Genomic DNA, 26,860 nt, shown 5'->3' on the forward strand with positions numbered 1-26,860 from the left:
TCCAGGAGAGTCCCCATTGTCTAATTTTGGCCTCAATGTCTCTCTTCCACGTTCTTTGGATGTCCCCTTTTCCTCTTTCCTTGGGGATTCCATTTTAATGACTGCCTGCTGGTGTTGTTGGGTGGCTTCCTCATGGTGTGGCCAATCCACCTCCATTTCAATTCTCTATGGACTCCTGGTTGCTGTTTTCCCACAATGTCTGGCTCGGTACTTTGTCAGTTCATCTGATGTTTAGGATCCTTCTCAGGCACCAGTTGATGAAAGCCTTCAGTTTTTGTAATGTCTTCTTTGTTGTTCTCCAAGTTTCAGAGCCATATAGGAGCACTGTTTTAACATTTCAGATAAAGAGTCTGATTTTGGTTTTTCTTGATAGGATTCTGGATGTCCACACTTTCTTCAAGATGTCGAAAACTACTCTGGAATTGTTGATCCTGGCTTTGATTTAAGAGTGGGGGACCAATAAATTCAGACTCAACCAGCTTTACAGTGCAAGAGGTACGTTTGAAGAAGATGGTGTGGAGGTGGTGAAAGTACAAAGGAGGGGTAAGGCACTCCTTCCCTCTGCTAGCCTGCAGGCCAGCCCTTCGGCAAGCTGCAGCACCTTCTGAGCTCCTTCCCCCCAACCAGGGTAACGTGAAGCCATCACAGCAAGTGCCGAATGGTCACGTGAGCAGCTGGTGCATATCACAAGTCCTGGTTATGCAACCACTGATGCCAGGCAGACAATCTCTGAAGAGTATTGATAATGGCTGGGGTCACCCATCTTGTAAGGACTCTGCCCAGAAGGCGGCAACAGTAAACCCCATCTATAGAAAAATCCGCCAAGAACAATCACAGTCATAGACCATGATCACCCACATCTTATGACACGGCACATAAAGATAATGACGACAGTGTGGTCAATCGTGTTAAGTGCAACATATAGACCAACGGGGCCAGAGAGTGATACATTAGCTTTATTCCAGTGGCACGGGGTGTCAGCTACAGTGCAATACAGTGGAATAATCAGTATTAGGAGCCTTGGCCACGGCAATCTGAAGGGGAAATTAAGATCCCTGTGTCTGACTGTGTGGACACCTGATCGGGTAAGGACTGTACCCTCTCTTGTTTCTGCAATAGTTTCTACCATTCCATTCCTGACTCACATGAACAATGACTAAAGCAAAGCAGCAAAGAGCCATTGAAATATTTGCAAATGTAAACCAACACCCTCATGGTAGGAAGGTGGTGAGTAGGGGAGCACTGGGAAGATATTGCTAATGAGTGTTGATTATTAGAAAACAACAGTCAGAAATATAACTGTGGGTGGGAGGGAAACAGTGACGGTATCATAACACTGAGTCACCAGAACACATTTACATTAGCTCAGCTTCTTATCAGTTCCAAAAATGCACTGGTATCGCAAAGAGGTCTTAATGATTTGATCAGCTTTATCCTTCTTACCTACCCATTACTCCATAACTACGCAACCATAGACCAGAACATCTGCCTAAAAAATGCTATCTCAAGACACGCTTACATAGACAGGTAATAAAAAGCAGAGTGCTGTTGAGAGCTGCTCCAAAGTCCATCCTGATAGAGACTACTTATATATGGAATCCAAATACTCAGACTCAGTGACGTTATGATTCTGGCAAAATGGAGCCACCTCTTCATTCTCTTCTCTTCTTACCTCCTGGCTTCCTACTGCCATTTTACCTGGCTTGGAAGCAACATTTAGCCTTGGAAAATTCTAAACTGCATTCCAAGACCACGCTGTCCTTTGAAGGGTGTGGGAATCCAGCACTCTGGAAGATGAGGGACTGGACTGTGAGAAAATCCTATCATGGCCAAACTTCATTTTAAAAGAAAGATGCACTGGGTCTGGCTGGGGCAATAGATTAACACAATAGGAACAAATCAGGGCAAAAAGGGAGGTTGGAAGTAGTTGAACTACCAGAATGGCCTTCAAAACCAGCAAAAAGGCAGAAGCTGGAGGGGTTGTATGCTGGAGTTGAATGAGGTGGGGTAGGTGCTGGCTACTTCTGAGAGTGTTGTGCTGATATGGGGGTAGCAAGGTAAGGCTGGGGCAGGAGAGTGCTCCAGAAGTCCTCTATCCCAACATGGGTCTGCATCCGGTGGATCCTATGAGGTACACCTTTCCTACTCAGGGTCCTCATCAAATTACCCTACGAGATCTACCACAGATTGACTGTTAATTAAATATAGGGACAACCAAATCAGAGAGACATCAGTTGTGGAAACCTCTCCCCTGCCCCAGAAGAGCAGCCCTCCCCTTCCTCTCACTCCTTGTCAGATTCTGCTGGGCACAGAACCTGTTGAACTTCACCTACAAGTATAAATTTGAGACAAGGTGACATTTAACCAGATTGCGATTAGTTCCACTCATTTTACTAAGCCAACAGTTTCAACTGTACACGTGCCTGCATTAGAAATATAGGAACCTTAAACTTCTGCTTATAAAATGAAATTGCATTTCCTGTCACCCATTACAAGGTTGGTAATTTTCTATGGGAAATTAAAACCTATTCCTTTCTTGTAATTATATAAAATAATTAAATAAGTAGTGCAAAAAATAAAAATAAAGAAAAGAGGTAATGTCCATTCAGAAATCAGATGGCAGAGGGGAAGAAGCTGTTCCTGAATCACTGAGTGTGTGTCTTCAGGCTTCTGTACCTCCTCCTTGATGGTTGCAATGAGAAGAGGGCATGTCCTGGGTGATGGTGATCCTGAATGATGGATGCCGCCTCTTTCAGGCGTCGCTCCTTGAAGATGTCCTGAATAGTACGGAGGCTGGTGCCCATGATGGAGCAGATTTCCCAACCTGAAGGATGTTTGTGAGCCAGATGAGTGGTTGGGATCACCTAGTAATTTTATGGTCACCATTACTGAGATGTATTTTTGTTACAGATTTGTTGAATTGCTTGAATTTTAATTCCCCAGCTGCTGTGGTGGGATTTAAACTCAAGTCTCTGGATCAATGGTTCAAGTCGCTTAATTACAGTGTTACTACATTGATACTTTTCAGCATATTCCCTCTCCCCGAAACTCAAAAAAGCCGAAAAAAAATCCGTTCGGTGATATTTAACACTCAACTTCCAGCTTTCAGAACAAAATTCGATTAAACTATGCTAATTAGCTGTAATTCCTTCTTGTTTATTCAGCTCATTTAAATAGATCCCACACAATTTCCATGTTGTTCCATTAAATTATACCTAATCATCTCTGTACTAATGAAATGGGATCCCAAACTGCACTAACACTTATCTCAGGGGCAAGATAATGACTGTACAAAGTATAATCACCTGACAACACTTAACACAGAAAGGTCTGCAATATGGACTCAAATGTGACTCATGGGCTTAAAAAGCAGGATGGCTGATGGGATGACAACGCCTGCAAGTCTGGTTATGGTGGACTCAATGCAAACAGCCGTACAAAAAGAAACTTTTAGAGTTGGAGGCTGAGATAATGGGAAAGGGATGAATGGCTACTTACTTGGGCCGGATGGACAGTTGAGGGCGGTTGGGCTAGCTCATGAAACCCCCATGTACAAACCCAGCCTACGTTAACAAGCCTCTGGCAAATGAAGAGGTACTTTGTGTAATGGAAGGCTCGGACTGACAGTGACAATGCAGTGAGCTGAGAACTCGAATAAAAATCGAAACAAAATCCCTGTAAGGTGTGGTGGCTGCACCATAGATTGCATTTGTCAATCACTAATTTGGTGGTTCCATGACGTACTGGAACATTGCTCATACTCTGAATTTCAGACTACTTAAGGGAGGCTTCTCACTAAGGAGACAATAATTCCTTTATCATCCTTGAAATGGAACCCAACCCCTTAATGACAAGTCATCCTTAATCAAATGCATTACTGAACAGCAGCCACATGAGCGGCAGACTATAGGAGGAGGACGAGGAGACACAAGAAGCTGTAGATGTTGGGAGTCTGGAGCAAGACACAAAATGCTGGCGGAATCAAGTGGGTCAAACTGCATCAGTGCTGAGAAATGGACAGTTAATGCTTCGGGTTGAGATCCTTCATCTGGACTGAAAGACGAGGGGAGATAACCAGTCTAAAAATGTGGAGGAAAAGGGGGTAGGATGAGCTGGCAGATGGTAGGTGACAGAGTTCCCCTTGTCCTCACCTACCACCCCACCAGCCTCCGATCCAGCACATTATCCTCCGCAACTTCCGCCACCTTCAACAGGATCCCACCACTAAGCACATCATTCCCTCTCTACCCCTCTCCGCTTTCCACAGGGATCGGTCTCTCCGGGACTCTCTGATCCGCACGTCCCTCCCCACGGATCTCCCACCCGGCACTTATCCCTGTAAGTGTAAGTGCTACACCTGTCCCTACACCTCCTCCCCGACCACCAGTCAGGGCCCCAAACAGTCCTTCCAGGTGAGACAACACTTCGCTTGTGAGTCTGTTGGGGTCATCTATTGCATCCGGTGCTCCCGGTGCGGCCTCCTCTACATCGGTGAAACCTGACGCAGATTGGGGGACCGCTTCGTCGAGCACCTCCGCTCCCTCTGCCACAACAGACAGGATCTCCCGGTTGCCACCCACTTCAACTCTGCTTCACATTCCCATTCGGATATGTCCATACATGGCCTCCTCTACTGCCATGATGAGGCTAAACTCAGGTTGGAGGAGCAACACCTCATATACCGTCTAGGTAGTGCCCAGCCCCTTGGTATGAACATAGAATTCTCCAACTTCTGGTAATTCACTCCCCATCCCTTCCCCTATCCCTATTTCAGTCTGCCCCCTCCCCCAGCTACCTATCACCACCCTCATGGTTCCACCTCCTTCTACTACCCATTGTGTTTTCCCCTATTCCTTCTTCACCTTTCCTGCCTATCACCTCCCTGCTTCCCCTTCCCCACCCCTTTACCTCTCCCCTTACTGGTTTTTCACCTGGAACCTACCAGCCTTCTCCTTCCCACCCTCCCCCCCCACCTTCTTTATAGGGCCTCTACCCCTTCCCTCTACAGTCCTGATGAAGGGTTCCAGCCCGAAACGTTGACTGATCGTCTCCACGGATGCTGCCCGACTTGCTGAGTTCCTCCAGCGTGTTGTGAGGGTTGCTTTGACCCCAACATCTGCAGAGTATTTTGTGATCCAGGGGTAGTAATACATGGATGGAGGAGAGGAGAGTGGGAGTTGTGTTAGAAGATGGGAGATGTTAGGTGGAAGTGACGGGGCAGCATGGTAGCGTAGTGGTTAGCACAACACTATACGGTTCAGGCGACCTGTGCTCAATTCCCACCGCTGCCAGTTAAGGAGTTTGTACGTTCTCCCCGTAACCATGTGGGTTTCCTCTGGGTGCTCCAGTTTCCTCCCACAGTCCAAAGACGTACTGGTTAGAAGGTTGCTTGGCCATTGTAAATTGTCCTGTGGTTAGGCTCGGGTTAAATCAGGGGTTGCACAACTCGAAGATCCGGAAGTGCCTATTCCGCACTGTACCCCAACAAATAAGTAAACAAATACATGGGAGGTGGGCCATAAATGGGAATAATGGGGGAAGGGAACCCATAGGTGGAGTGTGTTGGTGATGGACAGATGGAGAAGGGAGAAAGGGGAAGAGGTATGGTGAGGAGAATAGGTGGATCAGAATGAGAGAGAAAAGAGCCAGAGAGTCAAGAAGTTGGAGAATTCACTTTTCATGTGACCAGGTGGAATACGAAGTGTTCCAGAATATGAACCCTTCCAGTTGACGTGCTCTAGTTTGCATTTAGCCACAACTTGGAAGTGGAAGGGGCTGCAGACAGACATGTCAATGTGTGTTTGAGGAGGAGAATTAAAATGGCTGGGAACAGGAAGTTCCAAAACACAAGAGACTGCAGATGCTGGAATCTGGAGACAAAATAGACTGTGGATGCCTGCAAACAAATTATAACATGAGAGAATAGAAGGGAAGAAAAGACAAGCTGGCCAAGTATTCTTCAATGATGCAAAAGGGAAAAATCACTGCCTGTTGGGGTGCTGAGTCTCAAGAAGTTTGCGACATTCATAACTCCAGAGTGGGACCTGAGTTCAAATTTGAATCTAGCTTGAGCCCCAAAACATTGCTACAGCAAATTCTCACAACTAACAAAGTGGAAAGACCCAACAATACGTTTTATCCTCCTGTGCTTCTTTGAACAGTCTATTGTGTCTCCAGATCTTCTATATCCACCTCAGAGATTGGGCAAGATCTTTGTTGACAAAGATGTTGCCTGCATTTTGCAGACAGCTCACAGAACTACTAGATACTCTAGTAGATATACTTCTTCTGAACTACAATCACTGCAGTCTGCAGCCTGTAATTTCCCTTTTAAGGGTATACTTTTGAACTGACTAAACAATCTAGCGATTTTGCAGTCTCCTGGCGGATTCAGCAAACTAGATTCTCAAGAGCTGGGGCGGCAAACACTGGGGTTGGATGCTGGATTGAGGCTCATGGTCGGCTCCATTACTCCGTGTTGATCAAAGCATTGAGCAAGACTTCGTCGAGGACGAATGCAGCAAACAAACAGGTGTTTAACGCTGTCTGCCTGTGATTGACTGGTCTCCCTCTCTTCTGGCTACGACCTTCAGGCAGGAGGTGCAGGATCCCATAGCAACTGGTTGGGAAGCAGACGTTGCCCTGCAGACATTGGCCTCCTGGACGGGCTTCACTCACCCAAACGTCGAACTGACTCACTTTCGGGGACCCTGCAGTTCATGTTCCTTGTGTTTTTGTTTACTTTTCTTAGTATTTGTGCTATTTATCCTCTGTTGCACATTGGATATGTGGTGGTCTTGTTGCGATTTTTTTTAGTGAGTTCTGTTGTGTTTCTTTGTTTAGTGAGGGCCTACAAGAAGATGAATCCCAAGGCTGTATGTGGTATACATACTTCGATAATAAATCTGAACTTTGAAACTTGAGAAATGGCGCAGGTGGTGCGGAGGGTTCATTAGACGTAGGTCATTTATTTATGAAAACTAAGTAAAACTCCAAGCGGAGGAGGAGGATGGGGGTGATGCACTGAAATCACCATTTTATTCTGCTGAATATAATGGGATGTCTCAAAGCAACTCTATCAGACACTGGCCCCAAATTATTCGCTGCCCACAAGGTGGCTGGTATGGCAAGAAATTGGATCTACTTATGCATAATTTTGTGTGCAGTAAAGCTACTTTGCATATATCAGATTGCGATATCATTTCCAGGTCAAGTAGCCGCCATCTTGAAACTGAGACACATCTGATGGCATCATCGGTGTAGAGTATCCAGTAGAAGTTAACTGTTAAAGGTGCAACCCTTATCCTACGTTCATACAGAAACTCACAACAAGGAGCAAATAGACCCCCGCAACAGGTCAGCAAGGAACTGTGACTTTGTGTCCCCACACGTTTGTCGATGTTTTGTTCCCTGCACTTGTCAGCTTCTTTTTGTTGCTCAGAATACTTCAGTCGCCACTGCTCAGTCTCCATTACTTTTCACGGAGATATGGATAATGGATAACCACATCTGCACAAAGTGCAGCAAACTGCAGCTCCTCAGAGACTCTGTTAAGGAGCTGTGGATGCATCTTTGGCTCTGAAGGGAAACTGAGGAAGTGATATTAGATTATGAGAACACTCAGTCCTCTTTTATTGTCATTTAGAAATGCATACATGCATTAGGAAATGATACAATGTTTCTCCGGAGTGATATCACAGAAAACAGGACAAATCAAAGACCAACACTGACAGAACCACATAATTATAACATATAGTTACAGCAGTGCAAAGCAATACCATAATTTGATAAAGAACAAACCATGGGCACGGTAAAAAAAAGTCTCAAAGTCCCCGAGTCGATCGACTCCCGAGTCCCTGATAGTAGGTGGCAAAAGGGAGAAAATTCCTGCCATTAACCTCCAGGCACCGTCAACTTGCCGATGCATTGGAAGCAGCCGACCACAGCCGACACTGAGTCCATCCGTCCGAAAACTTCGAGCCTCCAACCAGCCACTCCGATACAGCCTCCCGAGTGCCATCCTCTGCCGAGCGCTTTCGACATCGCCCCAGCTGCTGAAACAAGCAAAGCCGAAGGTTCGGAGCCTTCAGCTCCGGAGATTCCGGTTACCACACAGTAGCAGCGGCAGCGAAGCAGGCATTCCAGAAGTTTTCCAGATGTTCCTCCGTGCTCTCACGTCTGTCTCCATCAAATCAGAATTGTGCACGGTCCCCTACTTGACAGATAACAGATATTCATCACCGGAGAGGCCGCGTGCCATCATCTTCTCCTCATATATAGGAGCTAGAGAGATAGTCACCCCTAAGTTACTGGAGGCAGGTACTTGGGTGACTGTTAGGAGAGGGAAAGGAATTGGGCAGCCAGTGCAGAGCACCCCTGTGGCTGTTCCCTTCCATAATAAGTACACTGCTTTAGATACTGTTGTGGGGGGGATGGGACTGACCTACAGGGGTTGGGGGGAGCTGCAACGACCAGGTTTCCGGCACCAACTCTGGTGCTATGGCTGAGAAGGGAAGATGGGAGAAGAGGGCTGAAGTAGTGACTGGGGATTCTATAGTCAGAGGAGTAGACAGGATATTCTGTGGGTGTGAAAGAGACACTCGGAAGGTATGCTGCTTCCCAGTTGCCAGGGTCAAGGACGTCTCAGTTCAGGTCCACAGCATTCTAAAGGAGGAGGGTGAGCTGCCAGAGGTCTTGGTACATATTGGTACCAATGACATAGGCAGGAAAAGGGAGGTCTTGAAGAGAGAACTTAGTTTGGGAGTTAGGTAGAAAGTTGAAAAGCAGGACCTCCAGCATAGTAATCTCTGAATTGAGGCCTGTGCCATGCACTAGTGAGGATGCAGATAGGATAATATGGCAGATGAATGCGTGGCAGAGGAACTGCTGCGGGGGGAAGGCAGGGCTTCAGAACTCTGGATCACTGTGATCTCTTTTGAGGAAGGTATGACTTGTCCAAAAGGGCTGGGTTACATCTGTACCTGAGGGGGACCAATATCCTTGGGGGCAGGTTTAAACTAATTTGAGGATGATAGAAACCAGAGAGATTGGGCAGTTGGTATTCAACTAGATGCAGCGTGTCATGAGACTGTCAGACGGTAGGGCAAATTTGCGGTTAGTGGGATGAGTTGCAGTGTAACACGGTGACAAAATTGAAAAGGGTGAAGGTGTCTTATGTGAATGCACACAGTATACAGAATAAGGTAGGTGATCTTGTAGCACAGTTAGCGTTTGCGCATCACGGAGTCAGGACTGAAAGAAGATCACAGCTGGGAGCCTAACATTCAAGGTTACAGATTGCACCGAAAGGACAGGCAGGTAGGTAGAGGGGATGAGGTGGCTTTGTTGGTAAAAAAATGGAATCAAATCCTTAGAAAGCGGTGACATAGGGCAAGAAGGTGCTGAATCGTCGTGGGTATAGCTGAGAAAAACTGCAAGGGCAAAAGACCCTGATGGGAGTTACATAGAAGCCTCCGAGCAACAGCCAGGATGTGGCCTACAAATTATAACAGGAGATAGAAAACAAAAAGACAACGTCACGATAGTCATGGAGGATTTCAATATGTAGGTAGGTTGGGAAAATCAAGTTGGCACTGGCTCTGAAGAGAGAGGGCTTGTAAGGTGGCTTTTTAGAGCAGCTGATGACTGAGCACACTAGGGGATCAGCTATTCTGGATTGGGTGTTTTGTAATAAACGGGACTTCATCAGGCAGCTTAGGGTAAGGAACCCTCAGTACGCAATGATCACGGTATGATCGAATCCACCATGCAAATTAAGAGGGAGAAGCTAAAGTCACATGTATCGGTGTTATAGTGAAGTAAAGGGAATCACAGAGGCATGAGAGAGGAGCCGGACAAAGCTGATGGGAAGGGAACTCAAGCAAGGTCATTGCAGAACAGCAATGGCTGGAGTTTCTGGGAGCATTCAAAGGCGCAGGATAAATACATCTCAAAAAATTATTCTAAGGCACGATGACGCAACCGTGGCTGACAATAGAAGTCAAAAACAACATAAAAACAAAAGACAGGGCATATAATAGGGTAACAATTAGTGGAATCGTTGGCGCATAGCCAAGTGGTTAAGGCGTCGGTCTAGTGATCTGAAGGTCGCTAGTTTGAGCCTCAGCTGAGGTGGCGTGTTGTGTCCTTGAGCAAGGCACTTAACCACATATTGCTCTGCGATGACACTGGTGCCAAGCTATATCGGCCCTAGTGCCCTTCCCTTGGACAACATCGGTGGTGTGGAGAGGGGAAACGTGCAGCATGGGCAACTGCCAGTCTTCCATACAACCTTGCCCAGGCCTGCACCCTGGAAACCTTCCAAGGCGCAAATCCATCACGAGACTAACAGATGCCTATTATTATTATAATTAGTGGAATGTTAGAGGATTGGGAAGCTTTTAAACCTCAACAGAAAGCAACTAAGAAAGCCATAAGGTGGAAAAAGATGAAATATGAAGGTAACCTAGCTAATAATATCAAATATAATACAGTTTCAGATATATAAAGAGTAAAAGAGAGGTGAGAGTAGATATCAGACCACTAGAAAATGATGCTGGAGAGGTGGTAATGGGGTAGAAGGAAATGGCAGATGAAATGTATAAGTATTTTGCATCTGCCTTCACTGTGGAAGACACTAGCAGTATGTCGGAAGTCTGAGAGTGTCAGGGGCATAAGAAAGTGCAACTGCTATTACTAGTCAGAAGATGCTTGGGACGCTGAAAGGTCTGAAGGTAGTTAAGTCACCTGGACCAGATGGACTCCTCCAAGAGACCAGAACATTGTCATAGTTTAGAGGCCTGTATGCCCCAATGACCCAGACAGCAACGTTGGCTGGAGTCAGGGCTTTATGCTTTGGATCTTGGTAGGGTCACTCATGCCAAACAGGTCAAAGGTTAGAAACCAGACTAAGAGTGGTCAACCGGACTTCCAGGTTCAGGGGTTCAGCTCAGGGCTAACAACCCTAAATGGTAAAATAAAATTGTTACGGAAACAGCAATGAAGAATCCTTCTACATCTGAGTGTAACTCCATCTGGGACTTGCTTGACTGACAGTAGTGAAAACTGAGAGGAAACTAAACACCAGTGACGTAACAAGCAATAACACCAGCGGAGCTACGCCATAGGGTTCTGAAAGAGGTGGCTGAAGAGATTGTGGTGGTATTATTAATTATCTTTCAAGACTCACAAGATTCTGGCATGTTTCTAGAGGACAGGAAAATTGTAAGTATTACTCCACTCTTCAAGAAGGGAGGAAGGCAAAAGAAAGAAAATTATAGGCCAGTTGGCCTGATTTCAGTGGTTGGGAAGATGTTGGATTATTAAGAATGAGGTCTCAGGATACTTGGGAGAACATGATGAAAAATGCCAAAGTCAGCACAGTTTCCTTAAGGGGAAATCTTGGCAGACAAAACTGTTGGAATTCTTTGAATAAATAACAAACAGTATACACAAAGAAGAATCGGAAGATGTTGTGTACTTGGATTTTCAGAAGGACTTTGACAAGGTGGCACACGTAAGTCTGCTTAACAAGATAAGAGCCCATGGCATTATAGGAAAGATACTAGCAATGGATAGAGAATTGACTGATGGGCAGGAGGCAAAGAGTGCAAATAAAAGGACCCTTTTCTGGTTGGCTGCCAGTAACTAGTAATGTTCCACAGCGGTTGGTGTTGGGACAACTTCTCTTTATTTATCAATGATTTGGACAATGGAATTGATGGCTTTGTGGCCACATTTGCGGATGTTATTAAGATAGGTGGAGGAGCAGGTAGTGCAGAGGGACTAGTTAGGAAAATGGGCAAAAAAATAGCAGATGGAATACGGTGTCATGAAGTGCATGGTCATGTACATTGGCAGAGGGAATTAAAGCATAGACTATTTTCTAAATGGGCAGGAAATTCAAAAATCCCATGAGTAAAGAGACTTAAGAATCCTTGTGCAGGATTCCCTAAAAGTTATCTTGTAGGTTGAGTCAGTGGTCGGAAGGCAAATGTAATGCTAGTATTCATTTCAAGAGGATGAGAATATAGAAATAAGGATGTAAAGCTGAGGCTTTATAAGGCACTGGGCGAGGCTTCACTTGGGGTATTGTGAGCAGTTTTTGGCCTTTTATCTGAAAAAGGATGTGCTGACGTTGGAGAAGTTTCAGAGGAGATTCACAAGAATGATTCCGGGAATGAAAGGGTCATTGTACAAGGAGTGTTTGATGCCTCAAGACCTGTATTCACTGGAATTTAAAAGATTCAGGGGGAGTCTCATTGAAACCTATCAAGTGTTGAAATGTTGAGTCCTGCCGAAGGGTCTCGACCTAAAACGTTGACTGTACCTTTTTCCATAGATGCTGCCTGGCCTGCTGAGTTCCTCCAGCATTTTGTGTGTGCTGCTGATTTCAGCATCTTCAGATTTTCTTTTGTAAGTGTTCAAATGTCTAGATAGCCGGGATATGGAGAGGATGTTTCCTGTAGTGGGTGAGTCTGCACCAGAGGGCACAGCCTCAAAATAGAGGTGAGGAGGAATATCTTTAGCCAGAAGGTGGTGAATCTGTGGAATTCACTGGCTTCATAGGTAGCTGTGGAGGCCAGGTGTACATATAAGCCAGTGGGTGATAGGTTCTAGATTAGTCAATGCATGAAAGGCTACAGGGAGAAGGCAAGAGAATGGGATTGAGAGAAAAAATGGATCAGCCATGATGAAATGGCAGAGCAGATTTGAAGGGCCAAATGGCCAATTCTCCTATATAATGGTCTTATATGTGTTGCAATCTCTGCCAAGATAATAAGGTTAGTGAACCTTTGAACCTATGTTTGATTTTGAGAAAAGATGGGGTTCATTTGGTCATTATTATCATTTGAGTTAATTGATAGATTTCCTCCATGATCTGATTGTAAATTTTTGATACTTTTTCTTTTCTTGCTGGCGGTTTGATGTTCATCTTTAGAAGCTTTTTGTATGACGCATGGCTCTGGGGTTGAACACTTAATGGGGGGTTTTTTTCTCACTTTTTCTTGCTTAGTAGGGCCTTTTTATCACCAAAATTTTTTCAGTCTTTAAAATAATGTTTTTTTTCTTGAGACATTGTAGGTGTTGCTTACCTCGATGTACTCGTGTTAATTTTGGATAATAATAATAAAAAGATTTGAAAAGAAAGAAAGGTTATGCCTCAATGTGTCATGGGGCTAGTTGAGGCATTCGACTCAATCTATATGGACAATTACAGTGAGATGTATTAAAAACAAATGCCCTTCCTCTTCACACATTATTTTTGATGTAAATGGCTGATGCATGTGGTTGATTAAAGCTCACACTTGCTTCCCAGCAGCAGCATTGCAACAGCTATGAACCCTGTCGGCAACACAGTCTGGGACCAGCACAAGGAAACTTTTACTGCATGATTCAGAGTGAAGATCACCCTTAGAACTGTCTTTAGCCAATTCTACGTGAGTCACCCAGTTGGACTGAAAAGATGAGGAATGATCCGTTAACTGAAATGTTCACTACCTACTCTATGCTGCTTGACTGAGTACTCCCAGCAGTCTCTGTCATGTTTTGTTTTACTTTCTTTTGCATTCCTACAGAACTGAGGATGACCTTCTCCCACTCCATTTTTGAGGGGTTTAATGATGCTCAGGACAGCGTGGAAACTGTAGCCTCTTCTACAGATGAAGCAAGATGTGGCAGACAAGATGGGAGGTACAGTCTATTTTTACTTGAATGTGCTAAGTGGCTGTTTATATATGTGTGTGCTACACCAAAAGAGGGTGAACTCCAATTCTGAGCACATACATTGTGGGTGCACTTTAGAGTCAGAACCAAAGCACATTATTACACAGGGGGAGCTTACTTCAGTAAGCATTTACCCGTAAGACATTTGATCCTTGCTATGACTATCACTGGCTCAACTGGGTTGGGGTAGAGGTTGAAAGCCTCTCACTGTCCTCTGTTGAAGGGACTGTATAGTACAAATTTCGTAATTCACTCAAAGAGCAGATGTCAGCTGTACTCTACAAGCAATCAATGCTAAATCATTTCAAAACCAATTACCTGAGATAGCCTTGGTTCTGACCAAATCTACAAAGTTATGAGTATCTTGTCAAAGTCAATATGAATTAGGTTGGGATAAAATTTGCTCATACTTACCTCTCTCCTTTTAATACTCAGATTATAACTACAGCCAATTCCCACAGATCCATCAGTACACTCCAAAGGTAAGCCATGTGTGAAGTGCATCAAATGTTGTGATGATGGGGTAAGGATAATTTCTGCTTCCCTAGGGTATTGAGCTACAACTCGATTCCATCGCCATCAATAATGGCTAACACTTTCATACAATCTCTTGGCACAGCTGCTGAAGTGGAAGCAAGTCTAACAAAATAGAATTTTACGAGTTTATACATACTTCCTCTTTACTATTCACTGAGTTTGATTTGTAAACTTTAACTACTTACCATCATGTATGTTAGATATTATGTTCATGGAAAAAATTAAAAGGCCAGAAATATTTGAAACCACTAAAATATGAATATTTTCATGTGCACATATCTCTCCCCCATCAGTGGTAACTACAAGAAGCACTGCCTCAAGAAGGAACATCTATCATCAAAGATCCCTACCATCTGGGCCATGCCATCTTTTTCGCAGCTACCGTTGGGCTGAGGTACAGAAGCCTGAAGCCCCACACCACCAGATTCAAGCACAGTTACTTCCCTTCAAGCATTTGGTTCTTGAAACAACTGGCAAAACCCTAATTGCTTCAATTTAGCGCCACTATGACCACTTTGACCACCTTGTACTAAAATGGACAATTTTTTTGAGTTTTCTTGCAAAGATTATGTATAATTTATGCTCTTCTTGTGAATGCTGCTTATACGATGTCATGTGTCTATGATGCTGCTGCAGGTTTTTCATCAGAGACCGATGGATGAAATGATATTCTATCTCCAATGGTTAATCTTCAAATACATTTAAGTCAATTTTATGGGCAGTGTTGGAACACATCAAGGCTAGTTTCTAACGTACACATCATCTACACCATTCCTTTTGTTAATCTGCATTATTCCTGGCTGAAATTGCTTGATTGTTGGCTTACCAACACTCTGCATCTAACCTATTCTGTCCCTGTCCTGGGAGTACTTGATGGAACACTGTTGGGGGATCTTCACTGTGCAACTAAACCACGCTTTTTCTGACCTGTGAGTGTTTGGTAGAAGAATGTAACAAGAGGTTTGCTTTCTGTCTGACTCATGCTGACCCTGCTGTGGGAGTGTTTGATGGCATATTGGTTGTTCAAAATAGAATTGTTCTTACAACGTAGAACAGGAGGAGGCCCTTCAGCTCATGACATTTGAACTGACTTATGTGCGTCAGTTTAAACTACAGATCTGCCTGCACGTGGTCTGTACCGCTCAATTCCATGCCTGCCTACATGTCTGTCTGAAAGCTTCTTAAACGTTGCTTTGAAATCTTCTGCTTGCTACACTGTTGGAATAGAAGAGGAGGGAAGTGGTCCAGCAGTTTAATGTACAATAAATATTTAAAGATAACATTTTCCATGAGATCCCCAAACTTGGCAAGGGGTGATTTCCTAAACTATCATCAAACTGTATGTCTTGTTAAAAGAAGAAAAGTAGTGAAAAGGGGGTCAAAGTGGTACAACAGTCCTATTCCAGCACAGAAGGGAGCCTAGGTAGAACATAGTGATTGGCTGAGTAGGCATAACAGCAACAGAACACAGTGAGGTCCCTGTAGCATCAGACGCATGAAACAAGCTATTCCCAATATGCACCCCCCTTCTCGGGAAAGAAAGACCCCAGAGCTGAACTCCCAATATCATAATATCAACAGAACAAATTTAGATCCTCAGTGAACGGGTCTGTCAACCACAGCTGTTCTCTCAAATAACTCCCCTACCTCGGCTGACCACTGATCTCCATTTGGGACCCTGGCGACCACTGCTGTGCCCTGCTTCTAATCTGTTTGTTGTATCTGAATTCCTCCAAGAGGACCACAGCCCTGTCATGGTCTGGAGGCTTGCATGCTTCCATGATCTGGAGAGCTACGTTGGCTGGAGTCAGGGGTTTATGCTTGGCTCTTGATAGGGTCATCCATGCCAAACAGGTTAAAGGGTAGAGGTCAGACTAAGAGTGGTCCACCGGTGCTTTAGGATCAGGGGGTTCAGCACAAGACTAATAACGCAGACAAACAAAACTGTTACAGAAACAGCAATGAAGAATGCTTGTACATCTGTGCATGGCTAAGGACAGATAGAGAAGGAGGACCTTCACTGATGCTGGAAAAGCCAGTGGCATAACGGGCAGTAGGTAAGTACCCGAAGATTGGTATGAAATCAGTAAGCTTCTTGGGTGGCTTCATGCAGTCATCCCTTTATGTAACATATATACATATTCTGAATTATAAACTGGTGCTATTTCAATGAACTATGGCATTCACTCTTAAAGTCTCATGTCATCTACTAAGGTAAAGGACAGGGGCCTGATTGGAGTTCTGCAGGGCAACTAACTCCTGTGTATCATTAACTTTCCAAATCAACTGAAGTTGAATGAGTATGGTAATATTGTAGCTCGAGTGAAAATGATGCTGCTTCAGATTACTGAGCTAATGCCCAGCTTCGCTGCCGCTGCTACTGTGTGGTAACCGGAATCTTCCGAGCTGAAGGCCCCGAAATCCTCGGCTTTGCGTGTCTCAGCAGCCGGGGGGAGGTCGAAGGCGCTCGGCAGAGGATGGCGCTCGGGAGGCGGTATCGGAGAGGCTGCTCAGAAGCTCGGAGTTTTCGGACGGATGGACTCAGGGTTGGCTGCTTCCAAGGCATCAGCAAGTTGACAGTGCCTGGAGATTTATGGCAGAGAGTTTCTCCCTTTTGCCGCCTGCTATCGGGGACTCGGGAGTCGATCGACTCGGGACTTGAGACTTTTTTTTTACTGTGCCTATGGTCTGTTCTTTATCAAATTGTAGTATTGCTTTGCACTGCTGTAACTATATGTTATAATTATGCGGTTCTGTCAGTGTTAGTCCTTGGTCTGTCTTGTTTTCTGTGATATCACCCCAGAGAAACATTGTATCATTTCTCAATGTATGTATGCATTTCTAAATGACAATAAAAGAGGACTGAGTGTTCTCATAATCTAATGGTAAATAAATATCCCCAAAAATTCATGTTCTATACCACCTTCTTCTCAAAAGGAATCTTAGGAAGAGCCAACTGTGCATACAGTTTCCGTTGAGAAAGGAAAATTATTCAAGTATAGTCCTCTCACACAGTGAACCTTGTTGCACATGTAGACATATAGTGTGGAAGAAAGTTATCTTTCTGTAGAATGGTGAAAATATTACTTTTTTTAAATAAATTAAGTGCATTAATTAGGTCTCCCACAGCAGTGAGTCAGAGGCATTAAAAGGTATTGGGAATGTGATCCTATGTTTTGTTACTATGAAAAGGTAGGTATAATCTGAAGTTGAGTAGGAAGACACCTCTGGAGATAAATGCTGAGGTCCCACATTAGGGATTGATAGAATCTGGAAAAAAACATTATGAAGGAAGCACAGTTGAATGAACTCAAACTTTAACTGGCATCTCTCAGTCAATGTATTGGAAGATATTAGGTATCTCCCCTACCTTCAGTTCATCCAAACCACCTACCCTTGTCTTTCACCTCAGACATATAGTACTATGCATTAGTCTTAGGCACATACATATGACCAGGACCTTTGCACAGTACTGTACTTGTCCATGTGGAGCAGAGAGTGAGTTTGTAAATCTGGCAGGAGCAAAGGATGTTGGGGATGGTGAGGATGGAGCTCTGCGGGAGGTGTGTGACACAGGTGGAAGAGGGGTGCCAGAGATGGGGGGGGGGTGTGTGATCCGGGTGCAGACACACCCAGCCCTGAGAAACCAGGCAAGGTTTATTGATCATTACAGGATGTCTCTCTAGTGCTTCCCACTCCTCTCCTCTCCCTTCCCCTTTTTCCAACCATGATTCCCCTCTCCCTGCCCCCTTTCCACTCTCGGTCCACAATAGAGACGTATATCAGAATTAGGTTTATCATCACTTACATATGTCATGATATTTGTTTTTTTTTTTGCAGCACTGCAATACCTAGAATTACTACAGAAAAGAGCAAAGGTCTTTGGCAGCCGAGCTGTATATATGTGTGCCTAAGAGTTTTGCACAGTACTGTACGTGACATTTGATAAAATCGCACTGTATTGCATAATTTCCAGATACCTAACAATATTAGCCAACAGAACTCAATAAGCTAAAAAAAAACTCAAATTACTCAATAACATACTTATACATGCAATTTTCGCATTGTTTTATAAAAATTTGTTAAATATCTAAACCAATTCAGGAGAATTTTGAAGAATGAAAAGCAATAAATGAGTTTAAAAATATTTCTCCAGAAAGTTTGTCTTCTTTCTAATCATCAGTATAAATGCTCTAGCAACAAATGTTATTGCCACTGCTTGCGACAATGTCTACAAGATAAAAGGTGTTCCTGTCTACATGTTCACATTCAGTATTTCTGTCAGAAACCTACAACAGTAACGCACAGTTTAATAAATTTATATAAACTCATATTACCTGAAATACTGGAATTTAACCTCCAACCTTTTGATAAAAATGAAGAGACTGTAAAATTCTCACAGGTTGAGAGCACAGTCTACAGAGCCTATAAATCTTGGCTCAAGAAAGCAAAGAAATCAAGATGCAAAAGATCTAATTAAAAGCATCCCCACACAATTTCTTACCTTGGAAATATGCATAGGAGTCCAAGTAAAAGCTTCAATGTAACCATAAAAGATGTAAAAAAGAATTCAGTTATATTCTGAATTACCTTATTACATAATAGGTACCTTTAATAAATGAGTGGTAAATTAGGAACCACAGCTAATATGAACAAAATTCAATGAAAAATATTTAAAGTTTGATCATTTTGCTCCATTACTTGGGGAGGTGGGGTCTGATTAGAATTAACCACCAAATCTCTGGAAGGTCAGATGCCAGTCACAACTAAACTAGTTAGTACTGAAAATACACTCAGATATTGAAAAAGGATTTTTGAATAACAGATAACTGTTTTGAATATGTATAGATATTGATGAGGCTTGAAATCACAAGCAGCAGAAACTCAGATGGATCTGCTGGTACTGTATACATCAAAGACTGGGGCTGGGGAAGTGGTATTCCTATTGTGGGTTGACTTCATTATCAACTCGCCCGTGGGACCTGAGGGAGAGCTACGAATCTCAGAAAGTAAACATGTGTGGTATTGCAAACACGAGGAATTCTGCAGATGCTGGAAATTCAAGCAACACACATCAAAGTTGCTGGTGAACGCAGCAGGCCAGGCAGCATCTCTAGGAAGAGGTACAGTCGACATTTCAGGTCGAGACCCTTCGTCAGGACTGGCGTGTCCTGACGATGGGTCTCGGCCTGAAACGTCGACTGTACCTCTTCCTAGAGATGCTGCCTGGCCTGCTGCGTTCACCAGCAACGGCTGGGACACCATTCAAACGCCAACTTCACACATGGTGTATAGCCAGTTGGAACTTGCCACCACGAGATTCCTGTGCTACATCACCCTAATAGGTTGTGGGGAGGAGGCCAAAACAATCATTAAAGAGGCTTTAAAATACAAGCATATTTGATATGTGTGTTGTAGGCAGGCAGCGTTGAGAAGGGAATTTGATTTGTGTATTTTGGTAGTTTATGCAAATGACGTAATAACAATTTCACACATGAATATCATGGAATCACATCAGCCAGCAACAAGCAACCATAGCAAAAGCTCACCAGGCTCTACACTACTGAACACTCTCCTCACTGCCCAGACGCTGCCTCGCTGATTATAACCTGCAGCCACGGGACAGACACAGCACCCACTGGACGCTGCCCTGTCCGGACAGACCCTGCCGCCACGGGTTAGACTGTTGTACCCATTAGATAGACGTTATCCCAGCTGCCCTCGCACTGCCCCGTCACGATGAGCACTACCTGTACCCTGGGATGGACTAATATAACACTCCACATTTTAATAAACGGTTAAAAAAACTTTGGAAAAACTTTAACGCCGTGCCTTTGTGCTAACTCGGGAGGGTTTGGGATCTACTGACAATCTATATACACTATCATAGCGAACCTCCAGAGCGAACCCTGTCAGCGCGACTCGCGTTACACAGAAATTTCGCTATCAGGAAATTGAGTTATTTCTTACCGCCGGGGGGTTCCTTGGAAGGAAGAAGGCCACGACATGCGAGATTTATTCAGGCCGGGCCTGTCGCTCGTATCCACGGCGTTGGAACGCTCCATCTGTCGGTGCACATGCCGGTCGGTGTCCGAGTAGCCGCGGTGTTTGATTTTGATTGGGGTCCGGGGCTGTCTCCACAAGTGCTGAGGGGGTTTCAGCGTGTTCAGCGAGCACGACGGAGGATCCATTTTCTCAGAGACCAGTGAGTGGACGGCTCAGAGGCAGCTTCCAGCAGATCCCAGCGCCGGGCAGTCCCGGCGGAATTCCACCCGGGACGGACAGAAAATTAGGGTCGAGATGGAACGGGTGAGAACTACAGACCAGAGGGAGGTCGGGTCACCTCATCAGCCCACCGTCTCGCACTCTGCAGGTGACTCCCTCCGTTATCCACGCACCCGGGGCAATCACATCTCACTTGGACCAGGCTTCGGAGCGCTTCGTGTCCTGAGATGCGCACTCTTCATCCACAGTACGTGCCCTCTTGGTTTTCCAACCTTTCTTCTGAGATCCCGCCTGCTCTCCCCTTACTTCACTTTTCTTCCACGATCCGCTCCAACCTTTATATTTGTCACAGTACCCCGTGTTGATCAGATTCTTGAAGCCGCCTCTGCCCTTCCCCTTGGCTGCATCTTGTGTTTGTAATCCCGAGTCAGTCAGCAGCCAATCCTGTCCCTCTGCGCCAGCATTCGCTGGTTTGGGCTCTTACTGTGCTCAGTCAAGTCGACGTGTTAGCCCCATTTCTCTCGAGCCCCGTCCTGCCCGGGGATTCTGCGTATCGCCGATAAACTTCTAGCGGCTCTTCATCAGCACCGGGTCCCCCATCCGTGCGCTGTAGCAGTCAATAATATCCGCCCCTTGTCGCCAAACTCGCAGACGCACTCGCTGCGCGTTACTCTCCTGCTGGGGCTCGCTGTGGGCGCCCAATGCTGCCGAGCTCAGCTTGCCTCTGTCCTACACCTTCCCTCTCCCTCACACACTGAAGATTAGCCTCGGTGGATGAGCAGTACTCGCGAGCGCTCTCTGTCACCCACTCTGAGAGCCCACAACTGCTTCTCCCAATCCCCTGCCATCGCCGCCTTCTCCACCTGCTTCTCTCTCTCTCTCTCTCTCTCTCTCTCGCTCGCTCGCTCTCTCTCTGCTCCTTTCCCCTCAGCCCAACCCAATTATTTTCATTGCTCTCGTCTAGGGCGAAGATCCCAGCACAGCGCAGACGTGCCTCAGCCAGGACCAAGGAGGGATGAGTAATATGCTTCCTTCTTGGAGTTCGCTGTTTCTGTTCATGTAAAGACTTTGAGAGAGGAGATGTGGTTTTTTTTTGGTGCATTTGATGTTTATTTTCGGGCGAAGTAAGGATGCGTAATTCAATAGAACACCGTGGAAAGAAGTATGATCAGTCAATAGCCCTGCAGCGAGGGTGTGAAGGGGTCCTAAATCGGAGAGAGAGAGTAGATGGAGGCTGAAGGAGAGAGTTCTGGAGTGAGAGGTCTGAGAGAGTTTTGGGAGGAGGGGTGATCTCCGAAGTCTGGAAGAGACCAACAGATTGACGGGGAAAGTCATACTTTGAAGGAGAGGAATCTCACAAATTGAGGGTCGAGGAATCTTAGTTTCCGAAGGACAGTTGTCTAAGGATTGATGCGGGAAGAGTTCCACAACCTGAGAGGGTTCACAGACGGGGAGGGAGTGGCCCAGACAGGGTTGAAAAAGGAAGTCAGCAAATTGGTGGGGGGTGGGGGGGAGCACTGAGGGCAGATAGACTCAACTGAAGGAGGAAGGGAGGGGTTCCACTGATAAAGGGAGAAATCCCACGATTTGAGAGAGGGAGGAAGGAGGGAGATATTCTCAGATAGGAGGGAATGGGGGGTGGGGGAGAGTTCCAGAGGGTGATGGAGGGAAAGGTCTGCAGAATGAAATTGTCCTAGAAACAGGGTAATGGAAATCCCATGGTGTGAGGGAGGGGGTTGTCTCGCGATCAAAAGGAGGGGAGACACCCACAGGCTGGTGGAGATGGAGTGCTACCCTTGGAGAGGGGGACGAAGTGCCAATGTTTGGAGAGGAATCCAGATCTTACAGACAGAGGGAGGGGAGATCCACCAAGTTGGAGCAGGATGGTCCCACAGATATGTTAGGGATTTCAGACTGGTGTGGGGGGGGGGGGAATCCATGATCTGAGGAAGGCATGATTTCTACAGATCAAGAGGGTAGGGTCCCGTGATCTGAGGGAGAAGTCGTTTCTATAAAGTGAGGAGGATATGTCCACAAGCTAAGGGAGACAGGAAGTCCTATAGTCAGAAGAAATCAAGTCCTGCAGCCTGAGGGTGAGGGTGGCTGCAGAAAGAAATTCCACAAATTGCGGAGTGACTAAGTGACAGAAGGAGTCTCAGAATACAACGAAGAGAAGTTGCATCATCTGATGAACAGTGAGTCACCTATGCTGAGGAAATCAGCATTATGTAGGGCAGGACCCCAGTACATTGTGTCTTGGAGGAGCTGTAGAGTTGTTCAGAGGGCGATGGCAATTCTGATATCTCTCTTCTTTCCGATATTTATTCTACTTTATCCCGTGATGGATCCCATCTCTGTTTCTGTCTTTCTTGCTCTCTCACCTCTCTTCATGCAGCAAGTCAGGATAGCTTCTGATCCAACACCACTCCCTATCACACCAACAGTCAGACCACACTCCAGCAGAAGAGAACAGACGATACGTTCCAGGATTCACACTTACACCATTGTGGCTACTCCTTCTGCGTCTCCCAATGTGATATCTTAGATTCTTCATGGATACGTTTCTCTCCATTGTCTGCCATCTGGGTTTCATCTCTTATCTGACTAGCTCAACTTAAGTTTTACATTGCTGCAGCCCTTTCCTTTCTAGAGCTTTTATAAGGTCCCAAAATCTATCTTACAAATTAAGCATTTCAAGTTTGACAGATTTGTTTGCCTCAGATTCCCTGGTATTGGGAGAGCAAACTGGGCCAGAAGTCTGTTTTCCGTAGAAATGCGGTGACTTCCACTAGATGGTAGACATCACTTGATCGAGAAGGTACCTTTACTGGTCGAGGGTTGCACATGAACAGCAGCCTCTTGGGCAAGTTACTCAAAGGAAATCAGCATAGGGTAGTAGCCCAGGAGGGTCAGCACCCTCAGGAGAGGAACTGTAACACAGGCAGAGTCTACACCTTCAGAAGAGATGGGGAGAGTGATGAAATTTGAATGTTAAAAAAGTGCATCGATATTTAAGCCTTTTTTTACCACTTCCTCCAAACCCGTGGCTACGACAAGGCATCCAAGATCCATGACAGCAACTTTTTCCATAGCATCTCACAAACATGTGGCCATTACCACCAAGGCTTGGGAATGCCGCTACCTACTGTTCCTTCTCTATCGCATGTCATTCTGACTCAGAAATGATCACCATTCCTTCAGTTCCACTGAATCAATACCCTGGAATCCCTTACTTAGCTGCGCTGTGGGAGTTCCTTCGGAACAGAGTGCAACGATTCGAGAAGATGGTTCACAATCACAAAAGCAAACAAAGAAATGTAATCAGAAAAACAGATGAAGATGAGTGGTGAAGCAATACCCTAATCCCACAGATGAATGAAGAAATGTTAGTTTTTTTTTAGTATTAGATGTATCTAATATTATAGATTCACAACAAATGAAAAAGGGAAAATTAAGCAATCTGTCATGAATAGAATTTGAATGAGGTGGTGTTGTTATGTCATGTGTTGTTACCTGCTTGTAAATTAAATGATGTATTTGTCTCCTGTATAGCTGTGTTCATTAGTTTAATTAATACCATGCAAATAAATTGCTTCATATCCCCCACCAAAATTATCTAACAGCCTTTTTAGTGTTGTTTTTTTTCATAATTAAATCAATACTTATGAATGGAATTGCATGAAAAAATATATTAACTGATTAACATGAATGAATTGAAAATACTTTATCGAATTTCATCCTTCCTCATACTCAGGTGTTTATCCAGTTTCCTTTTAAAAGTCTCCATTGTATTAATTTCTACCGTATCAGGTAACATGTTCCAGGTTACAACTTGCCATGCAAAAAAATGCTTCTCATCTCCCTTCTGAATCTTCTACCAATCTCATTGGCTCTGTGCATTCTTCTTACACTGGTAAATGATTATTATCACATGTACCGCGGTAAAAAAAGTTTTGCATGCCAATTTTACAGTTTATGTATCACGTCAGTGCACTGAGCTAAAACATAAAATATAGAACAGTACAGGCTATTAGCACCCTATTACCTTGTAGGTAGCACAAAGGTAAAGCAATAACATTGCAGAATAACAGGTTGGCATTACAGAGAAAGTGCATTGGAAGCAGACAAAAAGATGTGACAGCTTCATGGAATCTTGGAAATCACACATATTTATAGCAGAGAAGGCTATTCTGTCCATTTTGTCGATGCCAGCACAAAACTGGACTTTACATTAATCCTACTTCACGGTTCTTGGTCCACAGCCCTGCAGATTGTGGGTCTTCAAATGCCCATCCAGGTATGTCTTTTAAGTGTGGTGAACTTTTCTGCTCCCAACAAGTTCCAAACTCCCTGTATTAATCGAGTGAAATAGTTTTTTCAATTTCCCTCTGATCTTTCTGCCAACTTAAATTTATGTTCTCTCATCATTAATCTCCTTGCGAAGACAGATAGATCATCACTGATTGCCTTACCCAGGCCTCTCATAATTTTATACACCTCTCCCTCGGTCTCCTTTGTACCAAAGGGAACAAGTCACCCTGGCACCCTCTGTAGTGCTCCCACATCTTCCCTAAAATATAGGCCAGTACTGCATTGTGCACTTAGTGCGGCTTAACTGGAGTTTCTGCTTAGGCATCCCATTTCCTGACACTTGTGAATCCATATTCTAAAGAGCACACTAATTAAAAGTACCAAGAAATATTAGGAATTGCTGTACATTCTCAGCATTTTACTCCTTTTTTTTTTGCTGACCCATCAGCTGTCTCCATGTTGTCTTTGTTCCTAATGCATCTGGATTTCAATGCATTCCATGCGGAACTTGACTGAATACCGTGTTACTGTGGTGCAGAATGAATACGGCTATTGGGTAAAGAGTATTCTGTGTGTGTTGGAAGCTAACTAAGTGTGGCATTTCCAGGAAAAGTCTTGCTCTAGAGGACAACTTGAGGGTATTGAGTTGACAGCTACCATTTTAATCCATTGAAATAGGGCAGAGGTAGTGACTAAATCTAATATTAACAAAACGTGACACTGTTTAACTTTGTTTTGAATGATTTAAACTGAAATAAAATAATTTCTAGTAAGATAGTGATTTACAGGAGGGCAATGCACTGTTTCGACAGAAGAACAAAGCAGAAGTCACTATTAATCTGAGCTGCCTATCAGGATGTGATTCAAAATTGTTCAGTTTCCAATCAGTCTGGGGTCTGAAATGTTGAAAGCAGCGACTTTGCCAGAACCAGGCTTTGGGTCATACGTAAGGACTTTAGCACTATGACAGCATCCAATTATTTAAAGAACAGATGGCTGAGCATGTCCTCATCGTTCTCCCATCACGGCCACCAACATCATAGTTCCCGCACCCCATACCTCCTGTTTCTACCTCCTACCCAAGATCCACAAACCTGCTTGTCCAGATAAACTCATTGTTTCAGCTCGTTCCTGCCCCACTGAACCAATATCTGCAGACCTTGACTCTGATTTATCCCCCTAGTTCAGTCCCTTCCTACCTACATCCAGGCCACTTCACACGCTCTGGATCTTTTCAATGCTTCCAGGTTCCTGGCCCTCATCATCTGATTTTTACTATGGATGTCCAGTCCCTATACACCTGCATCCCCTACCTGGAAGGCCTCAAAGCTTTCTGTTTCTTTCTGGACACCAGACCCCACCAGTTCTCTTCCACCACCACTCTGCTCCATCCACTCTTAATAATTTAAGAGTCCTCACTCTTAATAATTTCTCCTTTAGATCCTCCCACTTCCTTCAAACAAAAGGTGTAGCCATGGGCAGTCGCATGGGTCCCAGCTATGCCTGCCTTTTTGTCAGCTACATGGAACAGAGTATGTTCCAAGCCTACAATGGTGGCTGTCCCCACTGTCCTACGCTACATTGACGACTGCATTGGTGCTGCTTCCTGCACCCATGCAGAGCTCGTCGACTTCATCCACTTTGCCTCCAACTTCTACCCTGCCCTTAAATTTACCTGGTCCATTTCCGAAACCTTCCTCCCCTTTCTTGAGCCCCCTGTCTCTATCACTGGAGTCAGCTTATCTACTGATGTTTATAATAAACCCACGGACTCTCACAGCTACCTGGACTATACATCTTCCCATCATGTTACCTGTAAAAACACCACTCCCTTCTCTCAATTTCTCTGCCTCTACCGCATCTGCTCTCAGGATGAGGCTTTTCATTCCAGAATGAAGGAGATGTCATCCTTCTTCAAAGAAAGAGGCTTCCCTTCCTCCACCATCAGTGCTGCCCTCAACCACATCTCTTAGATTTCACGCCCGTCTGCTCTTACCCATCGTCCTGCCACCCTACCAGGGATAGGATTCCGCTCGTCCTCACCTACCATTCCACCAGCCTT

At 44.8% G+C, this 26,860-nt stretch overlaps 1 protein-coding gene across 1 annotated transcript in view; it reads right to left on the reverse strand.

The window, feature by feature from the left end:
- LOC140191253 (3',5'-cyclic-AMP phosphodiesterase 4B-like) overlaps positions 1–21,354 on the reverse strand; it is a 316,368-nt gene extending 295,014 nt beyond the window's left edge. Inside the window, exon 1 of the mRNA XM_072248489.1 lies at positions 20,233–21,354. Within this exon, the coding sequence (XP_072104590.1) occupies positions 20,233–20,453 (221 nt within the window). The 5' untranslated portion in view covers positions 20,454–21,354. The remainder of the gene's footprint in view (positions 1–20,232) is intronic.
- Between the last annotated feature and the right edge of the window lie 5,506 nt (positions 21,355–26,860).

The sequence above is a fragment of the Mobula birostris genome, chromosome 32, assembly GCF_030028105.1.
Source record: "Mobula birostris isolate sMobBir1 chromosome 32, sMobBir1.hap1, whole genome shotgun sequence".
NCBI lineage: Eukaryota > Metazoa > Chordata > Chondrichthyes > Myliobatiformes > Myliobatidae > Mobula > Mobula birostris.